Source organism: Hypanus sabinus, chromosome 10 (genome assembly GCF_030144855.1).
Source record: "Hypanus sabinus isolate sHypSab1 chromosome 10, sHypSab1.hap1, whole genome shotgun sequence".
NCBI lineage: Eukaryota > Metazoa > Chordata > Chondrichthyes > Myliobatiformes > Dasyatidae > Hypanus > Hypanus sabinus.
In genome coordinates this window covers 74,747,888-74,767,671 of record NC_082715.1, presented here as the reverse complement: position 1 = coordinate 74,767,671, position 19,784 = coordinate 74,747,888, and the positions used below count along the sequence as shown (strand labels likewise).

The 19,784-nt window shown below is 42.3% G+C and overlaps 1 protein-coding gene across 5 annotated transcripts in view; it reads left to right on the top strand.

The window, feature by feature from the left end:
• hmgcll1 (3-hydroxymethyl-3-methylglutaryl-CoA lyase-like 1) overlaps positions 1-19,784 on the top strand; it is a 114,838-nt gene that overhangs the window by 50,163 nt on the left and 44,891 nt on the right. For 4 of the 5 annotated variants that reach the window (XR_009514358.1, XR_009514359.1, XR_009514360.1 and 1 more), the window contains exons 6-7: positions 3,632-3,695; positions 6,144-6,332. Coding sequence is in view for 2 of the 5 variants with exons in the window: in XM_059982089.1 (XP_059838072.1) it covers positions 3,632-3,695; positions 6,144-6,332 (253 nt within the window). In the remaining 3 variants the exon portion in view is untranslated. Of the gene's footprint in view, positions 1-3,631; positions 3,696-6,143; positions 6,333-7,506; positions 7,598-19,784 lie in introns of all 5 variants that reach the window. The other variant, XM_059982090.1, reaches the window with a different exon arrangement.

Below are 19,784 nucleotides of genomic sequence, written 5' to 3'. Positions count from 1 at the left end.
CTTCCAACCATTCGATTCTTGGAGCAAGCCATACAACCCTAATCGCTGCCTCAGTATAGCAACACCATAACTACTTGCAAAAATTGTGAATGATTTACGTATAACTTTTGTTTCTCTTGAGAATGCTGTTTATCTGATGCGATGCAACTGTGACGCTGCTGGAAGTTTTTCATTGCATTCATGTGGACGATAATACGTCCAACTTTGATTTTCATAGCAAAGAGGGAATTCTAATACTCATCATAATCCAGACTGTTTATCTTACATAGGATTAATTATTTAGGATATAAATTGAAGGTTTAAATTTATTGTGTCTGGTTCCACACACATGCTTTATGGAGGATAACCTGGAATATACTAGAAGTAATCAGCATGTCAGGACACATCTCAAAGCTAGGTTGTTGCTAGCTTGTCCTTCTGGGAAATGTTGAAACTATTCTGATGAAGGATAATCAATCTGAAATATTCAGAATCAGATCAAAATCAGAATCAGGTTTAATATCACTGGCATATGTTGTGAAATTTGTTATTTTGTGGCAACAATACATTGCAATACATAGTAATAAAACTATAAATTACAATAGGAATTATATATAAAAAAATAAATTAAATAATTAGTGCAAAAAGAGGGTGGAAATACATGGGTTTATTACTTATTTACTTGGGCCCTTAGTGCCCAGTGGAGCAGAGGCCCTCGATGACCTCCTGTCTCCATTGTTCTCTGAAGTCTATGGTGTGGTTGGAGTTCATCAATCTTTTTGCAATCCATTGCAACCACTTTACTGGGGATTGGTCTCTACAGCTTCAGCAGAGCCCTGATGGCCGATCTTACCCATTTCCACCTCTCACAATGTGAAAGGCCATGGGCTTATCGTCTACACAGAAATCTGATGGTGGAAGGGAAACATCTTCCTGAAACATTCCTGAAATATCTTCAGGCTCTAGTACCTCTTCCTTGATTGTAGCAATGAGAAGAGGGCATGTCCTAGGTGATGAGGATCCTTAATGATGGATAAGGCTTTTTGACTTAATTACTTACTGCCCATTATGCCACTGAAATGTAGGGCAGCAATGAAGGTCCCCTGTTTCTGTCTGCCCTTGGCCATCTTCTCTATTGTGCCCCAGGTATAGCTCTGAGTCCTCATTTCTAACTCTACAGGGCCAAGTTGTCTTTGGTCTCCTGTATTTCTTCACCCTTGGGTCCAGTGAAGTCCTATCTTGATGATGGAGTTGGCCTTACTTCTCATCATGTGTCCATTCTATCTCTAATGTTTTCTCATGTTAATTGTGGCCATGTCCTTTTGATGACACTGAAGGAGTAGTGTGTGGTTGGAGATCTTTCTTGATCCGAAAGTACAGAGGATCATGTTATGAGGCAATGCCTTTTCAAGATGTCCTCAATGCTGGGAAAGCTTGTGTGCATGAAGGAGATGGCTGAGTTTTCAACTTTCTGCAGCTTTTTCTGATCCTGAGCAGTTGCTTCTCCATACTAGACAGTTAACATGCTCTCCACGATGCATCCATAGAAATTAGCAAGTGTCTTTGGTGACATACTGGTTCTCCTAAAACTCCTAATGAAATATGGCTGCTATTGTGTCTTCACTGTAATTGCATCAATATATTGGGCCCAGGATAGATTCTCAGAGATGCTGACACCCAGGAACTTGAAACTGCTGACCCTTTCCATTTCTGATCCTTTGATGAGTGCTTCCTCAACTCTCTTCTTTGAAGTCCACAATGAATTCTTTGGTCTCAGTATTGTTGAGTGTAAAGTTGTTGCGGTGACACCACTCAATCAGCTGATGATCTACTTTGCTCCTGTACACCTTGCCACCATCTGAAATTCTGCCAACAATAATTGTGTCATCGGCAACTTGAGCTGTGCCTAGCCACACAAATGTGGAGGTAGAGAGATTAGAACAGTGTGCTAAGCATGCATCCTTGAGGTGTGCCAGTATTGATTGTCAGCAAGGAGGAGATGTTATTTCTGATCTGTCTCCTGGTGAGAAAGTCAAGGATCCATTTGAACAGGAAGGTACAGAAGTGCATGTTTTGGAGCTTGTTGATTACAACTGAGGGTATAATTGTGTTGAATGCTGAGCTGTAGTCAATAAATGACAGCCTGATGAAGTTATTATTATTGTCCAGATGATCCAAGGTCAGTGGAGAGCCAGTGAAATTGCATCTGTGCTATAGATATATTGTGGCAATATGTGAAATGCAGCAGGTTCAGGTCCTTGCTTAGGAAAGAGTTGATTCTAGTCATGACCAATCTCTCAAAGCACTTCATTACCGTAGATGTGAGTGCCACTGGGTGATAGTTAGACAGCTCTTCTTGGGCACATGTCGCCTTTTTGAAGCGGGGGAATCTTCAACCGTAGCAGTAAGAGATTGAAGATATCCTTGAACACTCCTCCCAGTTGGTTGGCACAGATTGTGAGAGCTCTACCAGGTACACTATCAGGACCTGATACATTATGAGGGTTTACCCTCTTGAAAGATGTCCTGATGCCAGCCTCCGAGACAGAGATCGCAGGGTCACCGGATGTTGAAGAGATTCACACAGGTGTAGCTTTATTTTCCCTTTTAAAGCATGCATAAAAAACGTTGAGCTCAGCTGGGAGTGAAGTATTACAGCCATTCATAACGTTAGGTTTCACTTTGTAGGAAGTAATGGCCTGTAAACCCTGTCAGAGCTGATGTGAAACCAATTATCTGTCTAATCTTAATGGGAATTGTTTCTTCACTCTTAAAATACCCTTCCATAGGTTGTACCAGTGTTGGATGCCATAGAACTAGACTTCAGCAGACTATGAATCTCCTGGTTTATCTATGGCTTTTGGTTTTGGTATATTTAGTATGTTCTCAAAAGCATATACACACCCTCACAAATCTTGTTGAAGTGGGTGACAACTAAGGCATATTCATTCAAGTTTGAAGGTGAGTCTCTGATCATTGTCCAGTCCATTGACTCAAAGCAGTCCTGTAAGCACTCCTCCATCTTCCTTGACCATACCTTCATGGTCCTCACCACTGGGACCGTGGTCTTTAGTCTCTCCTTATATGATGGGAGTTTCCAAAGTATGGGCCTGGGATGATGCAGTAAGCATTCTTGATGGTGATATATAACAGTTGCTAAGTCTGTTGGCTCCTCGGGTACTGCAGGTGATATAATAGTGGTTGAAATCTCCCTCAGTGATATGGAAGGCATCAAGGTGTGCAGTTTTGTGTCTGTTGATGATGTTGCTCAGCTGCTCCAGTGCCTGCCTGACATTGGCCTGAGGTGGAATGTACACCACTACCAGGATGAAATGATCATTGAATGTGGTTGAATTGATCATTAAACCTGGTGTACCTGCTTTCAGGCTTTTGTACCTTCTGCCCACTGGGAGAAGGGAGAAGTGAGAATGTCCGAGGTCAGAGGGGTCTTTTATTATGCTGACTGCTTTATTGAGGCAGTGAAAAGTATCGACAGTGTATAAATGCATGGTCGACGATCGATGCAGACTGGTTGGGCTGAAAGGTTGATTCCCAAGAATCTATGATTCTAATCTCTAGATTTCTAAAATATTTATTTTTTGTTTTCAAAAAGGGAAGTAAACCAAAGCACTTACTTCTGCTTCAACCACAGGTATGTGTCTTGTGCAGTTGGGTGTCCATATGAAGGAACCATCGCCCCAGCAAAAGTTGCAGAGGTAAGCCGTACAACCAGTCTGAAAGTGATGATGGTGTTCATACAGACATCTTCCAGAAACAATAAGAATTGCAGAGTTGTTAATAAATTTGAGGAAATAAAATAAAAGCAAGTGCCCTTTCTGGTGCCTGGTCCATCACTGTTAATGGTGTCAGAAACAGGAATTCAGGAGAGATTTAAAAGCTTATAGCAACATTCAAAGGAGCTGAAGGGTTTGGAATGTTGGAGCGCTCATGGGAAAGAGACAATTCTTACAGAGGACTTCAGAAATGAATTCTAAACTCTGACGGCACAGCGGTTTATGAGCCTGTCAAAAAAAATATCCTTACCAACTTCAAAACCACATCCTTATTATTAAAGCAACACACACAAAATGCTGGAGGAGGTGAGCAGGCTAGGCAGCATCTATGGAAAAGAGTATAGTCGACATTTCAGGCTGAGACTCTTCATCAGGACTGGAGAAGAAAAGATGAGGAGTCAGAGCCATAATTAACTAAACTTGCAGAATTCTCTCACAAAACTGATTAAAATATGAATTAGCTGCTCTGTTAATTCCTTCATACATCAGGTGAGGTAATTTCTCTGAACTGAGAACATCTAAATTGTAGCCATTGAATTCAACACTTTTCAAATGGTAAATTAGCTTATTATTGTCATATGTACTGAGGTACAATGAAAAACTTTGTATGGCATGCCTTCTCTTCAGGTCAATTCATTACATCAATTCATTGAGGTAGCACAGGGTAAGAAGTAACGGGGCAGAATAAGAATCCAGTTACTGAGAAAGTGCAGTGCAGGCAGAATATAAAGTGAAGGTCATAATGAGGTAGATTATGAGTCCATCTGACTGTACTGGAAAAAGTTCAATAGTCTTATTACTGCTAGAGAGAAGCTGTCTTTGAACCCGGTGCTAAATGCTTTCAGGCTTTTGCCTGATGTGAGAATGTCGGGTGGTTGGATATCTGCTTTACCAATGCAGTGGGAAACATAGGCAAAGTGCTTGGAAAGGAGCTGTGACTACAAGTTAATGGAGAAGCCAGCCCAATAGCAAGGCAAAGTTCCAACAGACCTACACTAATTGGACACTTTATTAGAATCACCTCTATACCTGCTTGTTAATACAAATACCTAATCAGCCAGTAACGTGGGAACAGCTCAATGCATAAAAGCATGCGGACATGGTCAAGAGGCTCAGTTATTTGTTAGACCGAACATCAGAATGGGAAAAAATTTAATCTAAGTGACTTTGACAGTGCAATGAATGTTGATGCCAGACAGGGTGATTTGAGTATCTCAGAAACTGCTGAACTCGTGAGGTATTTGTGCACAACAGACTCTAGAGTTTGCAGAGAATGGTGTGAAAAACAAAAAAACAAAAAAATGGCAGTTCTGTACATGAAAATACCTTGTTAATGAGAACGGTCAGAGGAGAATGGCCAGACTGGTTCAAGCTGACAGGAAGGCAACAGTAACTCAAATAACCAAGTGTTACAATAGTGGTGTGCAGAAGAGCACCTCTGAACAGACAACACGTTGAACCTTGATGTGGATTAGTTTCAACAATAGAAGATTACGAACATGTACTCAGTAACCACTTTATTGATGTCAAACAGGAGGTCAAACCTAGGTAAAGAACATTGGAGAGGGGGCTCGTTTCTGTCTCCACAGTTCCCTGTAGTTTTTTTGTGGTCTTTGGAAGAACAGTTGCCATACCAAGGTGTAATGCATCTAGATAGGACACTTTCTATGGTGTATCTCAAAATTTGGTGAGGGTCAAAGGGGACATGCCATATTTCTTTAGCTCCTGAGGAAGTAGAGGCACTGGAGCACTTTCTTGGCTGTGGCATCTACGTGGTTGGACCAGAACAGACTATTGGTGATACTGTGTCCTAGGAACTTGGAGCTGTCCTTCCTGTTCGCTTCTCTGAAGGGTCTCAGCCTGAAATGTTGACTGTTTATTTCCAACCATAGATGCTACCTGACCTGCTGAGTTCCTCCTATATTTTGTGTGTGTTGCTCATTATTAACCAGCATCTGCAGAATCTCTTGTGTCTCAACTCATTTTGGCATTTACAGGCTGCCCTAGCACAATCCTTAGATTATGTTGGTCATTCAAATAAATAGACACATTTCACTGTATGTTTCGAGGTACATGTGACAAAGTTAACCTTTTAAAAAAAAAATTCTATCTCTGGAGAGTGAACTTAAATTCCACATCATACTCCCTGCCACCATACAGGTTTCACCTTGAATGAAGGGTTGTACTTTTTAACTTGTGACGTAAGTGCACGTTATTATTTGTTCATTTATTTGTGGTAATATCACTTTATGTTTTGTATGAGCTATATCTATACTGTGTTGTGTACCTTAGTCATTTGGCGATATACATGTGTAAGGTTGAAATGACCATGAACTTGAACTTGAAGTTAACTTTAATTTTGCTTTGTAGGTGGCAAAACGAATGTACGATATAGGTTGCTATGAAATCTCTTTGGGGGACACCACGGGAATAGGGACTCCTGGTGACATGAAGGAATTGCTTCAAGCAGTGATGAAGGTGATTCCTAAAACTGCGTTGGCGGTTCATTGCCATGACACTTACGGACAAGCTTTGGCCAATGTCTATGTGGCTTTACAGGTAAGCCTGAGTTTAGTTGGAGAGTTATAAAATAGAGATTTTACCATGATATAACATATTTGCTAGAATAATTTTTCTCTTCATTATCAATATGTGGTAATGCTTCATAGTACACAGAGAGCACAGTATAGGACCTCTACCCCTCTGCCATGAGATCTCCGCATTGTTCTATCACCCTAAAAAACCTAAGAACATAGAACATTACAGCACCTTACAGGCTCTTTACCCCTTGATGTTCCATCAACTTTTAACCTACTATCCCTTTGGGATCAGTCTATCCCTCCCCTCCCATAGAGCCACCCATCTTTTCATTCATCCATTTACCTGTCTAAATTTCTTAACTGTCCTTAATGCCCAAGCAGCATGTTTCATGTACCCACCACTCTCTGTAAAAAACTTACCTCCAATCACCTTAAACTTATGCCCCTTCGTATTAGCCATTCCCACCCTGGGAAAGTGATTTTCACTGTCCACTGTCATTTGTATTGCCATTCCTATGGTGGGGGAGTCTAGGACTGGGGGCACAGTCTCAGAATGCAAGCATGTTCCTTTAGAACAGTGATGAGGAGAAATTTCTTTAGCCAGAGGGTGGTGAATCTGTGGACCTCATTGCCATAGACTAATGTAGAGTATCTTTAAAGCAGAGGTAAATAGGTTCTTGATTAGTAAGAGTGTCAGAGATTATGGGCAGAAAGCAGGAAAATGATGTTGAGTGGGATGATAAACTAACTGTGATTGAATGGTGGAACAGACTCGATGGGTCAACTTGCTTAATTCTGCTCCTATATCTTCTGGTCTTATGGTGAACCACATTGTCGGCTCCCATTCATGACTCCATTCCCTAATCCAGCTTTCCGATCCCTTCTTATCCCCAATGCTGATTAGTGACCTGATCAATCCAATCTTTATCCCATCACCTATCAAGTGAATGGACCAGATCAAATTTAAAATGGTGGGTATAGATGTGTGTGTGCTTTGGTTCATGGTGCATGTGTGTATGCTTGTGTATTCAACTTATGGAACTTATGGGGGGTGTTGGTTGGGAGACTGCGGAAAGCAGCCTCCCCTTCATGGATTCTGTCTACATTTCTTGCTGCATCAGTAGAGTAGCCGGCGTAGTCAGAGACCTCACCCACCCCATTCATTGTCTCTTTTCTCTACTGTCGGGCTGAAGAAACAAAAGCCTGAAAGCTTGCATCACCAGGTTCAAGGACTGCTTCTACCCTGCTGGCAGTTATAAGACTACTAAACGGTCCCCAAGAAGAGTAAGTTGGACCTCACGATCTACCTTGTTATGATCTTGACCTTGCTGCACTGCTCTGCACTTTCTCCGTAGCTGCTACACTTTGTAAAGGGTGGTCGAAGCAGATACATTAGTGACATTTAGGAACTTTTAGATAGAAAATGGTGGGTTATGTAGGAGGGAAGGGTTAGATTGATCTTGGAGTAGGTTAAAAGGTCAGCACAACAATTTGGGCTGAAGGGCCTGTAATGATCTGTGTTTTCCCTTTACTTACTCAATGCATTGTACAATGAATTGATATGCATGAGCAGTATGCGAGGCAAGTTTCTCACTGTAACAGTATATGTGACAATAATAAACCAATTCCAATAACGACGATGAGTTGGGGATTAAGTGCTGTGCTGTAAGGATTGTAGGTAAGTGGTGATATTCGTGTGAGGATATATGAGGCAGCAACTGACAGAGCTGTGTGGATCGCAAAAATTCTGCTTGCAGTGAAGAAATACTTCCCCAACCACATAGTTTTTCCAACACCCTTGGCATGGACCTCCTTGGCAATTCCTTTCCACAGCCTCCCTGGGTGTTTTCTGGGGAATGTGAGATGGATGAAGGTGAGGAGGCTCTTGCTGACTGGACGAACGCTTGTCCCTTCGCTTACGGAGGCAGAAGTTCCAGAGCCAAGCCTAGTAAACTGAAATGCTCACACTCACTCTTTGTGGTAAATCCGCACCCACTTACATCTGCCGGACATCGTGCCTTTGGTTGAGCCGGACAGTACCACACCTTGGTAGTGTAGTGTCTTGTGCCGGTGACTTCGTTTCATTTCCTGCCGCAGACTGTAGTGAGCTTGTACATTCTCCCAGTGACCGTGTGGGTTTCCTCCGGGTACTCTGGTTTCCTCCCACAGTCCAAAGACATACATAGGTGTAAAGAAAATGACAATAAACTGCTGATGGGTGTTAGCAGGCTGCAAGACTGACCATTGACAGGACAGGCAGTTTATCTCCCTGCCCTGTCCTACACTGGTGTGTTTCTTGTCCTGACCAATCCCTGGGCCGAGATGATTGGATAAGATGTAGGAGAAATTAGGCCATTCAGCCCATCAAATTTGCTCCCGGCCCAACTATCCAGTCAAGACTGATATTTTTTATTGCACAAACACAGAGAGAAAGACACACACACACAAACAAACACGGACAGACATTCACTCACTTGCAGTCATGACATGAACATCAATTTCTCTAACCACTGTAATTTCTCCTCCCACCTTTTCTTTCTTTTTCCATTGCCTATTCTGACTCCCTCTTATCCCTTCTCTTCACATGCCCCTCACCCCCCTCTGGTGCCCATTTTCCTTACCTTCCTTTTACTTTTCCTCCATGATCCATTGGCCTTTCCTGTCAGTTTCCTCCCAGCTTCTTACTTTATCCCCCTCCCCCACCCATCTATCTATCCCTCTCCTGGTCACACCTACCCCACCAGCTTCTGCTTTTTCCCACCCACCCTATTCAGGCTTGTACCCACTTTGTTTCCAGTCTTGATGAAGGGCCTCAGCTCGAAACTTCAACTGTTTATTTTCCTTCATAGAATTCCTTCTTCATTTTTTGCGTGTTGCTCAAGATCTCCAACATTTGCAGAATCTCTAATAGTCGTTATTTTTAATTCCTTTAGAGTAAACCTTCCTCCAGGTATGTTCATGGGCAGCATGGTAGCGGAACACTATTACTACGTCAGTGACTAGCGAAAACCCACTGTTGTCTCTAATGAGTTTGTACGTTCTCCCTATGACTGAGTTGGTTTCCTCCATGCACTCCGGTTTCCTCCCATTTTCTACAAAAGACATACGTTTCAGTAAAAGTTAATAGATCTACCCTGTCCACATGTCCATTCTGTGTCTGGGAGGAGTCAGTGTACCACGCTTATACGGAGTGTGAGAGGTTGCAGCCCCTGTCTGAGTATCTGAAAGGGCGGCTGCTCAGATTCTGGTTGCACTTCAGCCCCGTGATCCTCCTTAGGGGCACCCTGTACAGAAGGGGACGGGTTGCGAGGGGAATCTACTGGTGGGCTTGCTCCTGCACCTGGCCAAGATGGCCATTCATGGGTCTAGCAGTGGAAAGTTGAGGGCTTTGTCTGATCTGATTGCCTTCCCCCTTCCAAGAACACGTTCACGCCCGACTGCCCTTGGAGCATGTGGTCACAATGGGTACGTTGGGGAATTTACAGAGTGGTGGATCCCCCCCCCCCCAGAAATTGACTGTTTAAAAACTGTAGTAATCATATTTTAATTCCAGTTTGTCCTCTGTCTTGTAAATATTGATTGTTTGCACTTTGTGTAAATAAACCTTTATATAAAAAAAAACAAAATAAGTTGTGGGCACGTGTAGTTGGTGCCAAGAGCATGGTGTCCTAGTAGTGTGCTGGTTGCTAATGCAAACGATGCATTTCACTGTATGGTTTGATGTTTTGATGTGCATATAACAAATAAAACTAATCCTTTTCTTTAATTGTTACAAAAAAATCCATTAGAAAGGTATACAGATGGTTTCACCAAGAAAGATACGGCCAGTTTAAGTTGCCATTTTGTTTGTTAGTCTTTTTGTACTTCTCTACAGCTTCCTCTTCCCAAAAGTGAAACAGTTCTTTTCAGAGGCCTTCACGCCAACGTGAAAGCATGAGACAAAGATTCAGCTATTCAGCATATGTGAATGTGACAGCACATGTCACTCGCACCACATTCAAGTTCAGGGCAAGGGACACCTTTAAGGGTTATGCTTTCTTTATCTCTAAATGGTTGAACCACATGATGAGCTCCTGCCCGACGCAGGGGGATAAGGATCCTTTCATTATCCCTGTATGACAGAAAACCATGATCATAGGATACCCGAGAAAGAACTGAAAACCAGCCCAGCCCGCGGGGCAGATTATAAGGTTTTGTGGTAAAATAGTGTAAATGACAGGGGACTGGAACAGGTTTGCAGTTTGAAAGGTCCACTGTTCAACCCACTGAAAGACATGCTGTGACAGCATCACAGTCCCCATCTGCACTGATCTTTGGCAACCTATCCTGAGGGTTAGCTGGTGTGTGAAGGTGGAAACCGCACAAAAAATCTTTTGAGTCCTGCGCCGTCAGTAATTTCTAGAAACTCTGTTTCTTTCAACATGAGAACTGCAATAATACAACTAAAAGGCGATATCACACAACACTAAATGAACTGAATAATTATTATCATTGACATTATCCCTGCTTCATTACATAATGGTACAAATGTAATTATTGATTATAACAGTCTAACAAAAATGTTTAAAGATACAAATGTTTGTACGTTCAGTGGCCTCTTTATTAGGTACCTCCTGTACCTAATAAAGTGACCACTCAGTGTATGTTTGTGATCTTCTGCTGATGTAGCCCATTCAGTTCAAGGTTCAGGGTGCTGTGCATCCATAGATGCTGTTACGCACACTGCTGTTGTAATACATGGCTATTTGAGTTACTGTTGCCTCCCTGTCAGCTTGAACCAGTCTCCTCTGACTTTTCTTGTTACCAAGACGTTTTCGCCTATAGAAATGCTGCGCACTGGAAGTTTTGAGCTTTTTGTACCATTGTCTGTAAACCCTAGACTGTTATGTATGAAAATCCCAGGAGATCAGCACATTCTGAGATACTCAAACCACCCTGCCTGACACCAACAATCAATCCATGATCAGTCACTTAGATCACATCTCTTTCCCATTCTGCTGTTTGGTCTGAACAACAACTGAACCTCTTGACCATGTCTGCATGTTTTTACGCATTGAGTTGCTGCCTCAGGATTGGCTGATTAGGTACTTGCATTAATGAGTAGGTGTACAGGCGTACCTAATAAGTGGCCACTGAAATTAGTTGAAATGAATAAGACTGATGACTAAATACAAAAATTAAAAGTAAATTGTAGTCCATATTCCTGATTTCCAGCACAGAAGCGTGGAAACAAAATTATAATTCCTCCACTACCGCCTAAACTACCTGCTTATTTGCTCTCAAGAAGGTTGTCATTGGCAAAGAGAGCACTGATAGGCAGAATCTAATTACTCTGGAGTTGTCTGGTTTGCTGGACTTCTGGCAGGCAATTAACCCTCAGCCACAGAAATCTGGAGTCATGTAGGGACGAATGTGGGAGGTCGAAGAGATTTACTTCTGCAACAGATATTACTGAACTAGAATTTTAAATCAGACATTGGTTTCAGAGTGTTTAATGTGACATAATTTAATATTCCCCATATATTTAATTGTCAAATGCTCACCACCCTCTCAGTGAAAATATCAGAAGCAGAATCAGAATTTGAATTTGATTTATTAGCATTAATTCATGCCGTGAACTTTGTTGTTTTGCAGCAGCAATACAATGCAATAGATAAAATATTACTCAAGGTTTCAATAAGAAATATAAAACAAGACAAACATGTAGCATAAAAAGAGAGCAAAAGCTCAGGTACTTTTTATGGGTTCATGGTCCATGCAGAAGTCTAATGGTGTAGTGGAAATGCTGAGTATGTGTCTTCGGACCCCTGTACCTCTTTGCCAATGGTCATAATGAGAGGAGGGCATGTCTTGGATTGTAAGGGTCCTTAATGATGGATGTCAACTTATTGAGGCATTGCCTTTTGAAGGTGCCCTCAATGGTTCCGAGGCTAGTCTCAATAATGGAATTGGCTGATTTTATAACCCATAAAGCCACAAGACAGAGAAACAGAATTCGGTCATTTAGCTCATCGAGTCTGCTCCACTACTTCATCATGGCTGATCCAATTTTCCTCTAAACCCAAATCTCCTGCATTCTCTCTGTAGCCCTTCATGCCCTGACCAGTGAAGAATCTGTCAACCTCTGCCTGAGGTATACATAAAGACTTGGCCTCCGCAGTTGCCTGTGGCAAAGAATTCCACAAATTCACCACTCTCTGGCTAAAGAACTTCCTTCTATTCTTTGTTCTAAAAGGACACCCCTCTATTCTGAGGCTCTGTCCTGTAGTCTTAGATTCTCCCACCATGAGAAACATTCTCTCCACATCCACATTCCAGACAGACATACTTTTTTGATCCCAAGGGAAATTGGGTTTCGTTACAGTCGCACCAACCAAGAATAGTGTAGAAATATAGCAATATAAAACCATAAACAATTAAATAATAATAAGTAAATTATGCCAAGTGGAAATAAGTCCAGGACCAGCCTATTGGCTCAGGGTGTCTGACACTCCGAGGGAGGAGTTGTAAAGTGTGATGGCCACAGGCAGGAATGACTTCCTATGACGCTCGGTGTTGCATCTCGGTGGAATGAGTCTCTGGTTGAGTGTACTCCTGTGCCTAACCAGTACATTATGGAGTGGATGGGAGACATTGTCCAAGATGGCATGCAACTTGGACAGCATCCTCTTTTCAGACACCACCGTCAGAGAGTCCAGTTCTACCCCCACAACATCACTGGCCTTACGAATGAGTTTGTTGATTCTGTTGGTGTCTGCTACCCTCAGCCTGCTGCCCCAGCACACAACAGCAAACATGATAGCATTGATTAAGATAGCACATGATTATCAAGGCCTTTCACCATTCAAGGTTTCAAAGGTACATTTAATGTCAGAGAAATGTATACAATATACATCCTGGAATGCTTTTTCTTCATAGCCATCCTCAAAACAGAAGAGTGCAGCACCCGCCACTGAGCACTCAAGTGTGAGCAAAGCAACAGCAAAGACACAGACTTGCAGTACTCCAAAGATTATGTTGTTTACCTGGCATTCGACATACCGCAGTCTCTCTCGCTTCCTAATAAGGGAAAAAGAGATGCCTCCATTTGATAGGTTTCAATAAAAACTCCCCTTGTTCTTCTGAATTCCAGTGAATGCAGGCCTAGAGCCATCAATCACTCTTCACATGACAAGCCTTTCAAACCTGGAATCATTTTTGTGAACCTCCTTTGAACACTCGCCAGTTGCAACACATCATTTCTAAGCCAAGTCAACATTACATGCTTGCTTTTATATTCTAGCCATTTCTCAACACAGACTCGACCTGCAAATTAACCCTTTAGGAATTCCTGTACATGGACTCCAAAGCCCATTTGCACCTGAGTATTTTTGTATTTTCTCTCCACTTAGAAGGTAGTCAGCCCTTTTATTCTTTTACCAAAGAACATGGGCATACACTTCCCAACACTATATTTCATTTTCCATTTCTTTGTCCATTCTCCTAAACTGCCCAAGTCCTTCTGTAGCCTCTCTACTTCCTCAAAACAACCTGACCCTCCACCCGTCTTCATAATCTCTGAAACCTTTGCAACAAACTTATCAATTCCATTATCCAAATCATTGCCATATAATGTAAAAAGAATCAGTCCCAACACAGACCCTTGTGGAACACCAGCCAGCCAGAAAAGGCTCCCTTTATTGCCACTCTTTGCTGCCTGCCAATCAGTCATTGCTTTAGCCATGCTAGTATCTGTCCTGTAATACCATGGGCTCCTAGCTTGTTAAGCAGCCTCATGTATGGCACCTTGTCAAAGGCTTTCTGAAAATCCAAGTTCACATCAATCGGTTCTCCTTTATCCTGCTTGTTATTTCTTCAAAGAATTCCAACAGTTTTGTTAGGCAAGATTTTCCCTTGTGGAAACCATGCTGATTATAGCTTATTTTATCGTGTGTCTCTAAATACCTTAAGACTTCATCCTTAATAATCAACTCCAACATCTTCCCATCACTGAGGTCAGACTAACTGGCCTATAGTTTCTTTCTTCTGCCTCTCTCACTTCTTGAAGAATGGAGTGATATTTGTAGTTCTCAGTCTTCTAAAACCATTCCAGAATCCAGTGATTCTTGAAGGATTATTACTAATGCCTCCACATTCTCTTCAGCCACATCTTTTGGAACCCTGGGATGTACACCATCTGGTCCAGGTGACTTATCTACCTTCAGTTTCCCAAGAACCTTCTGTCTAGTCATGGTAACTTCACACACTTCATGCCCCCTGACACCTAGAACTTCCACCATACTGCTAGTGTCTTCCACAATGATGCTAAATACTTACTCTGTTCGTCTGCCATTTCCTTGTCCCCAATTACTAACTCTTCAGCATTGTTTTCCAGCGGTCCGATATCCTCTCTCATCTCTGCTGCTTACTTCAATCCTGTTCATTCACACCTCTGCACAAGATGGATTCCCCCCAGTTCCCTTATAAATCTTTCCCCTCTCACCTTGTGCCCACTCAAAAACTTCCCTACTCTGAGGCAAAGACTGTTACTATGCCTCTCATAATTTTAAATACCTCTGTCAGTTTGCCCCACATTTTCCTACATTCCCAGGAATAAAATCAGGAGACCCTCCTGATCTGGCAACATTTGCCACGGGCAACTTGATGATTTTGTAAAATGGTGTCATCAGTTTGCTGAGTCATGCTTATCCAGATTGATTGAGTTCTCCACGGGAAAAGTGGAGCTAATGAGACATATGCAGCTGATGTTTAGGTGGACCCTCAGAAGTTGTTTGATAAACATAGACCTTGCTGAAGGGCATAGAGCAGAGAATTGGGGTAAATGACCGCTTTTCAAGACTGTAAACACGAGATTCTGCAGATGCTGGAAACCTTAATCAACACTCATAAAATGCTGGAGGAACTCATCAGATCAGGAAGCATCGATGGAGAGGAATAAGCAGTCCACAATGTTTCAGGCTGAGACCGTTCAGCAGGACTGGAAAGGAAGGGGGAAGAAACCAGAATAAGAAAGTGGTGTGGTGCAGAAGGAGTACAAGCTGCCAGGTGATAGGTGAGGGGGAAGGAGGGTTGGTGGGAGAGGGAGGATGAAATGAGAAGCTGGGAGGTGGAAGAGGTAAAGGCTGAAGAAGAAGGAATCTAGTAGAAGAGGAGAGTGGACCATGGAAGAAAGGGAAAGGAGTGAGGAACCAGAGGGAGGAGCTGAACAGGTGAGAAGACAAGGGGTAAGAGGGGAGCCAGAATGGGGATGGAAAAAAAAGAAAAGGGGAGTAGGCAAACTCACATCAGGTTCGTGAACTGGCTCAAAAGTTCCTTGTGCTAGCTCAGAGAATATTTCCTTTTCTCTCTCTCAATTTTGCAACAAGCGTGGTTATGTTTATCTTGTTTTGATATTTTGATAGAGGTGTACAAACTGATAAGAAATTGAGTGGATAGTCAGACTATTTCCCAGGGCAGAAATGGCTAGTACCAGGAAGCAACATTTTAAGGTGATTGGAAGGGATGTCAGAGGTATTTTTTTACACACACACACAGTGGTGGGTGCATGGAAGGTGCTGTCAGGGGTGGTGGTAGAGGCAGATACATCAGGGTTATTTAATATACTCAGACAGGCACATCGGTGAAAGAAAAATGGAGAGTTATGTGGGAGGAACAGGCTGGATTGATCATAGAGTAGGTTAAAGGGTCAGTACAATATCGTAGGCTGAAGGGCCTGTGCTGAGCTGTAATGTTCTATGTTCTTGGGGTTATTAGGTGATAGAACAATGTAGAAATCTGATGGTAGAGGGGAAGAATTGCTGAGTGTTTGTGTGTTCAAGTTCTAGCAAGAAAAGGTCATGTCCTGGTTGGTGATGGTCCTTAGGGTCCATAGGATGTTAGTGAGAATGATTCTAGGAATGAAGGGGTTAACATATAAGGAGCATTTGATGGCACTGCCCTGTACTTGCTGGAATTTAGAAGAGTGATTGGGGGGGTGGGGGAGGAGGTGGAATCCCATTGAAACCTATCAAATATTGAAAGGCCGAGATAGAGTGGACGTGGAGAGGAAGTTCCCTATAGTGGGGGAGTCTCGGACCAGAGGGCACAGCCTCATGATAGAAGGACACCCTTCACAACAGAGATAAGAAGGAATTTCTTCAATCAGATGTTGGTGAGCCTGTGGAATTCACTGCCTCAGATGGCTGTGGAGGCCAATTTATTGTATATTTAAAGTGGAGATTTAAAGATTCTTGATTAGTAAGGGCATCAACGATTATGGGGAGATGGCAAGAGAATGAAGTTGAAAGGGATAGTAAGTCAACTATGATGGAATGGCAGAACAAATTCAATGAGCCAAGTGGCCTAATTCTTCTCCTATTTCTTGTGGCCTTATGTAATGGATGCCATGTTCTTGAGGCACTGCGTTTTGAAGATATCTCGATGGTGTGGAAGATTGTGACCATGACGGAACTGGCTGAGTTTACAGCCTCAATGGTTGTTATAAACAGCAGCGGAAGAGCATTTCCTTTTGAACCTGTTTCTGCTTTTCTACAGCCTGGGAACCCTGCCTTACAGCCATTAAATAGTAGTAAAGCGTAGAATATAAAATGTAGAGCTGTACAGAGGCCCTTTGACTCACAATGCTGTGCCATAACTAATACATGGAAATGTAACGCAGAGGTGATCACATCCGCTTAACATGCAAAAGATCCCTGAATCAAAACCAGGCAGGAATAATCGTGCACCATAACAGTTATTGTCACCCTGATACAGCTCAGGGCGTTCTTGACTCCTGAGTTTAATTCTACTGTCTTCTGTGAGAAGTTTATATGTTCTCCCCAGGAGCCATGTGGGTTTCCTTTGGGTGCTCTGGTTTTTTCCCCACATTCCAAACACATACCAGTTTGTAAGCTAATTGGACACCGTAAATCTTCCAGTGATTACACTGGTGTTAAAACAGGTGTGTTGTTGGGCAGGAGGGCCAGCTGCGTGTCTATTTTTAAATAAATAGAATCTATATTATTCCTTCTTCCAGCACAGGGTTGTCTGCATTGTCTGCATATTCCTGTGCCTTTCTAAGAGCCTGTTAAACACTTCTTTAATATTTACCTCCACAACCTTGGCAACGCACCAGCAACCCACCACTCTCTGTGTAAAAACCTGCCCTGCACACATCTCCTTTGAATTTACCCCCTCTCACCTCAGATATTAGATATTAAGCTGAAACATCCCTTAAAGTTGCAATGCAATTTGATTAGGTGGTTAAAAGGTTATGTGTGTTGGCCACCTTTAGCTGTGGAATTGAGTTCAAGAGCCACAAGGTAACATTGCTGCTCTATAAAACCCTGGTTAGGGTATTGTGTTTAGTTCTGGTTACCTCATTATAGAAAGGATGTAGTAGTTTTGGAGAGATTTACCAGGACGCTGCTGGATTAGAAAGTTTGTCTTACGAGGATAGGTTGAGTGAGCTAGGGATTTTCTCTTTGGAGAGAAGGGGGACGAGAGGTAACTTGATAGAGGTGTACAAGATGCTAAAAGGTATATATCGATTGGACAGTCAGAGAAGTTTTCCAGGGCAGAAATGGTTAATATGAGGGGGTACAACTTTAAGCTGTTTGTAAGAAAGTATAGGAGAGATATCAGAGATAGTTTTTTTTTACGCAGTTTTGGTAGTAAAGGCAGATACATTAGGGACACTTAAGAAACTCGTAGATAGACACATTGATGAAAGAAAAACAGAGGCCTATTGTACAGGAAAGGTTAGATTGATCTTGAAGTAGGTTAAAGGGTCAGCACAACATTGTGGGCTGAAGGGCCTGTATTATGCTGTCCTGTTCAAATAAAATATCAGCAAGCTGGTGCCTGCAGTTTGTGATCAAGAAAAATATGAACTATGAATCATTTTTGCACAGCTTTTTGGCACTTGAGGTATTTACAACAGTTGCTGTTTAAAAAGTTAAGTTTATTAATCCAAGCATGATGTCTTGCTGCGTCCATTCCTTTCACTTTGGAATTTGTAGAAAAATAACTAATTGTGAAAGTAGCTTGGAGGGCTGTCACCATAATGGGCCAAACTCCTGCAGTTCACGCTTAAACCTCGGCTGGCTGACAGAATAGATTACGGGTCTGTGTGCTTATATGACACAGCTTGTGCCTCGTACAATATCCCTTGCTGATGTGAGGGAAAGCAGGGGCCGGAAGAAACCTGACCCAGTGCATTTTTTTTTGCCAAAGCAATCGGCAATTAAAAGAAAAACTAGAGTGAGGGAAACCACACGAGGTTCTGCTGCAGAGCTACAGTTCAACTCCATCAGCAGTTGTGGTAATTGCTGGCAAAATGGCCTGAGTGCGAGGATATTCAGTGGAAGGCTGGCCTGTGTACTTTAACACTGGTGGTTGATAAAACAAACATAAAGAGAGGGTCATGCAAAGGGGACTGGCTTAATTTCACTTCACTTTGGAATCTGTGACATCTGGCCCAGTAAAAGAGCATGGAAAACATCTCCGGCAGTCCCATGGTAATAAAATGGACATGTGATAAACATACTGATGGGTAACTTGTTTAATCTATAAAAATCCCAGGGAAAGAAGTCCACTTGGGTTGATAATGTTTACTATGTAGCATTACATCTCAATGTAAATAAGAAAGGCAAAAAATGCATTACTTACATTTTTTGAGCCTGGGTTTGAAATTGGAAAGTAAGCACTTGGATATCATACTTTTATCATTAATGACTATTTGCATTGTCGGATTTAGCTTGCTGCTTTGTAGACTAAGTTCTGATTTTACAACAGGTATTTATTTTATAACTGGGCTCTTAGCAGTTCTTTCAGTTACACACTGTAGTCCCTTATTCAGAAAGAAGGTAACCGTAAAATTGAAGACACTCTTCACTAGCAATCATTAAAGATTAGCTTTATTTGTCACAGTTACTTCAAAATATTGAAACACACAGTGAAAGGCGTCGTTAGCCGATATAGTCCGAGGATTGTGTTGGCCCAGAAGTGTTGTCATGTGAAGTAGTTAGAGAATTTTGTCTTATTCTTAGAGATACAGCATGCTGACAGGCTCTTATGGCCCAATGAGCTCACGCCACCCAATGACACCCATGTGGTCAATTAACCTACTAACCACACAAAATGCTGGAGGAACTCAGCAGGCCGGGCAGCATCAATGGAAAAGAGTTAACAGTCGACATTTCAGGCGGAGACCCTTCATCAGGACTGTCCAGCATTTTGTGTGTGTTGCTGTGGATTTCCAGCATCTGCAGATTTTCTCGTATTAACCTACTAACCTGTACATCTTTGGGATGTGGCAGGAAACCAGAGCACCTTGGGGAAACCCACGTGATTTTGGGGAGAACGTACAAACTCCTGACAGAAAATGGCAGGAATTGGGCCTGGGTTGCTGGCTGACCAGTACGCTACCATACCACCCCAAAGTGTTCTGAAGTGCACTGCTTGTCAGACGGGGGAAAGCTACGCTATATAA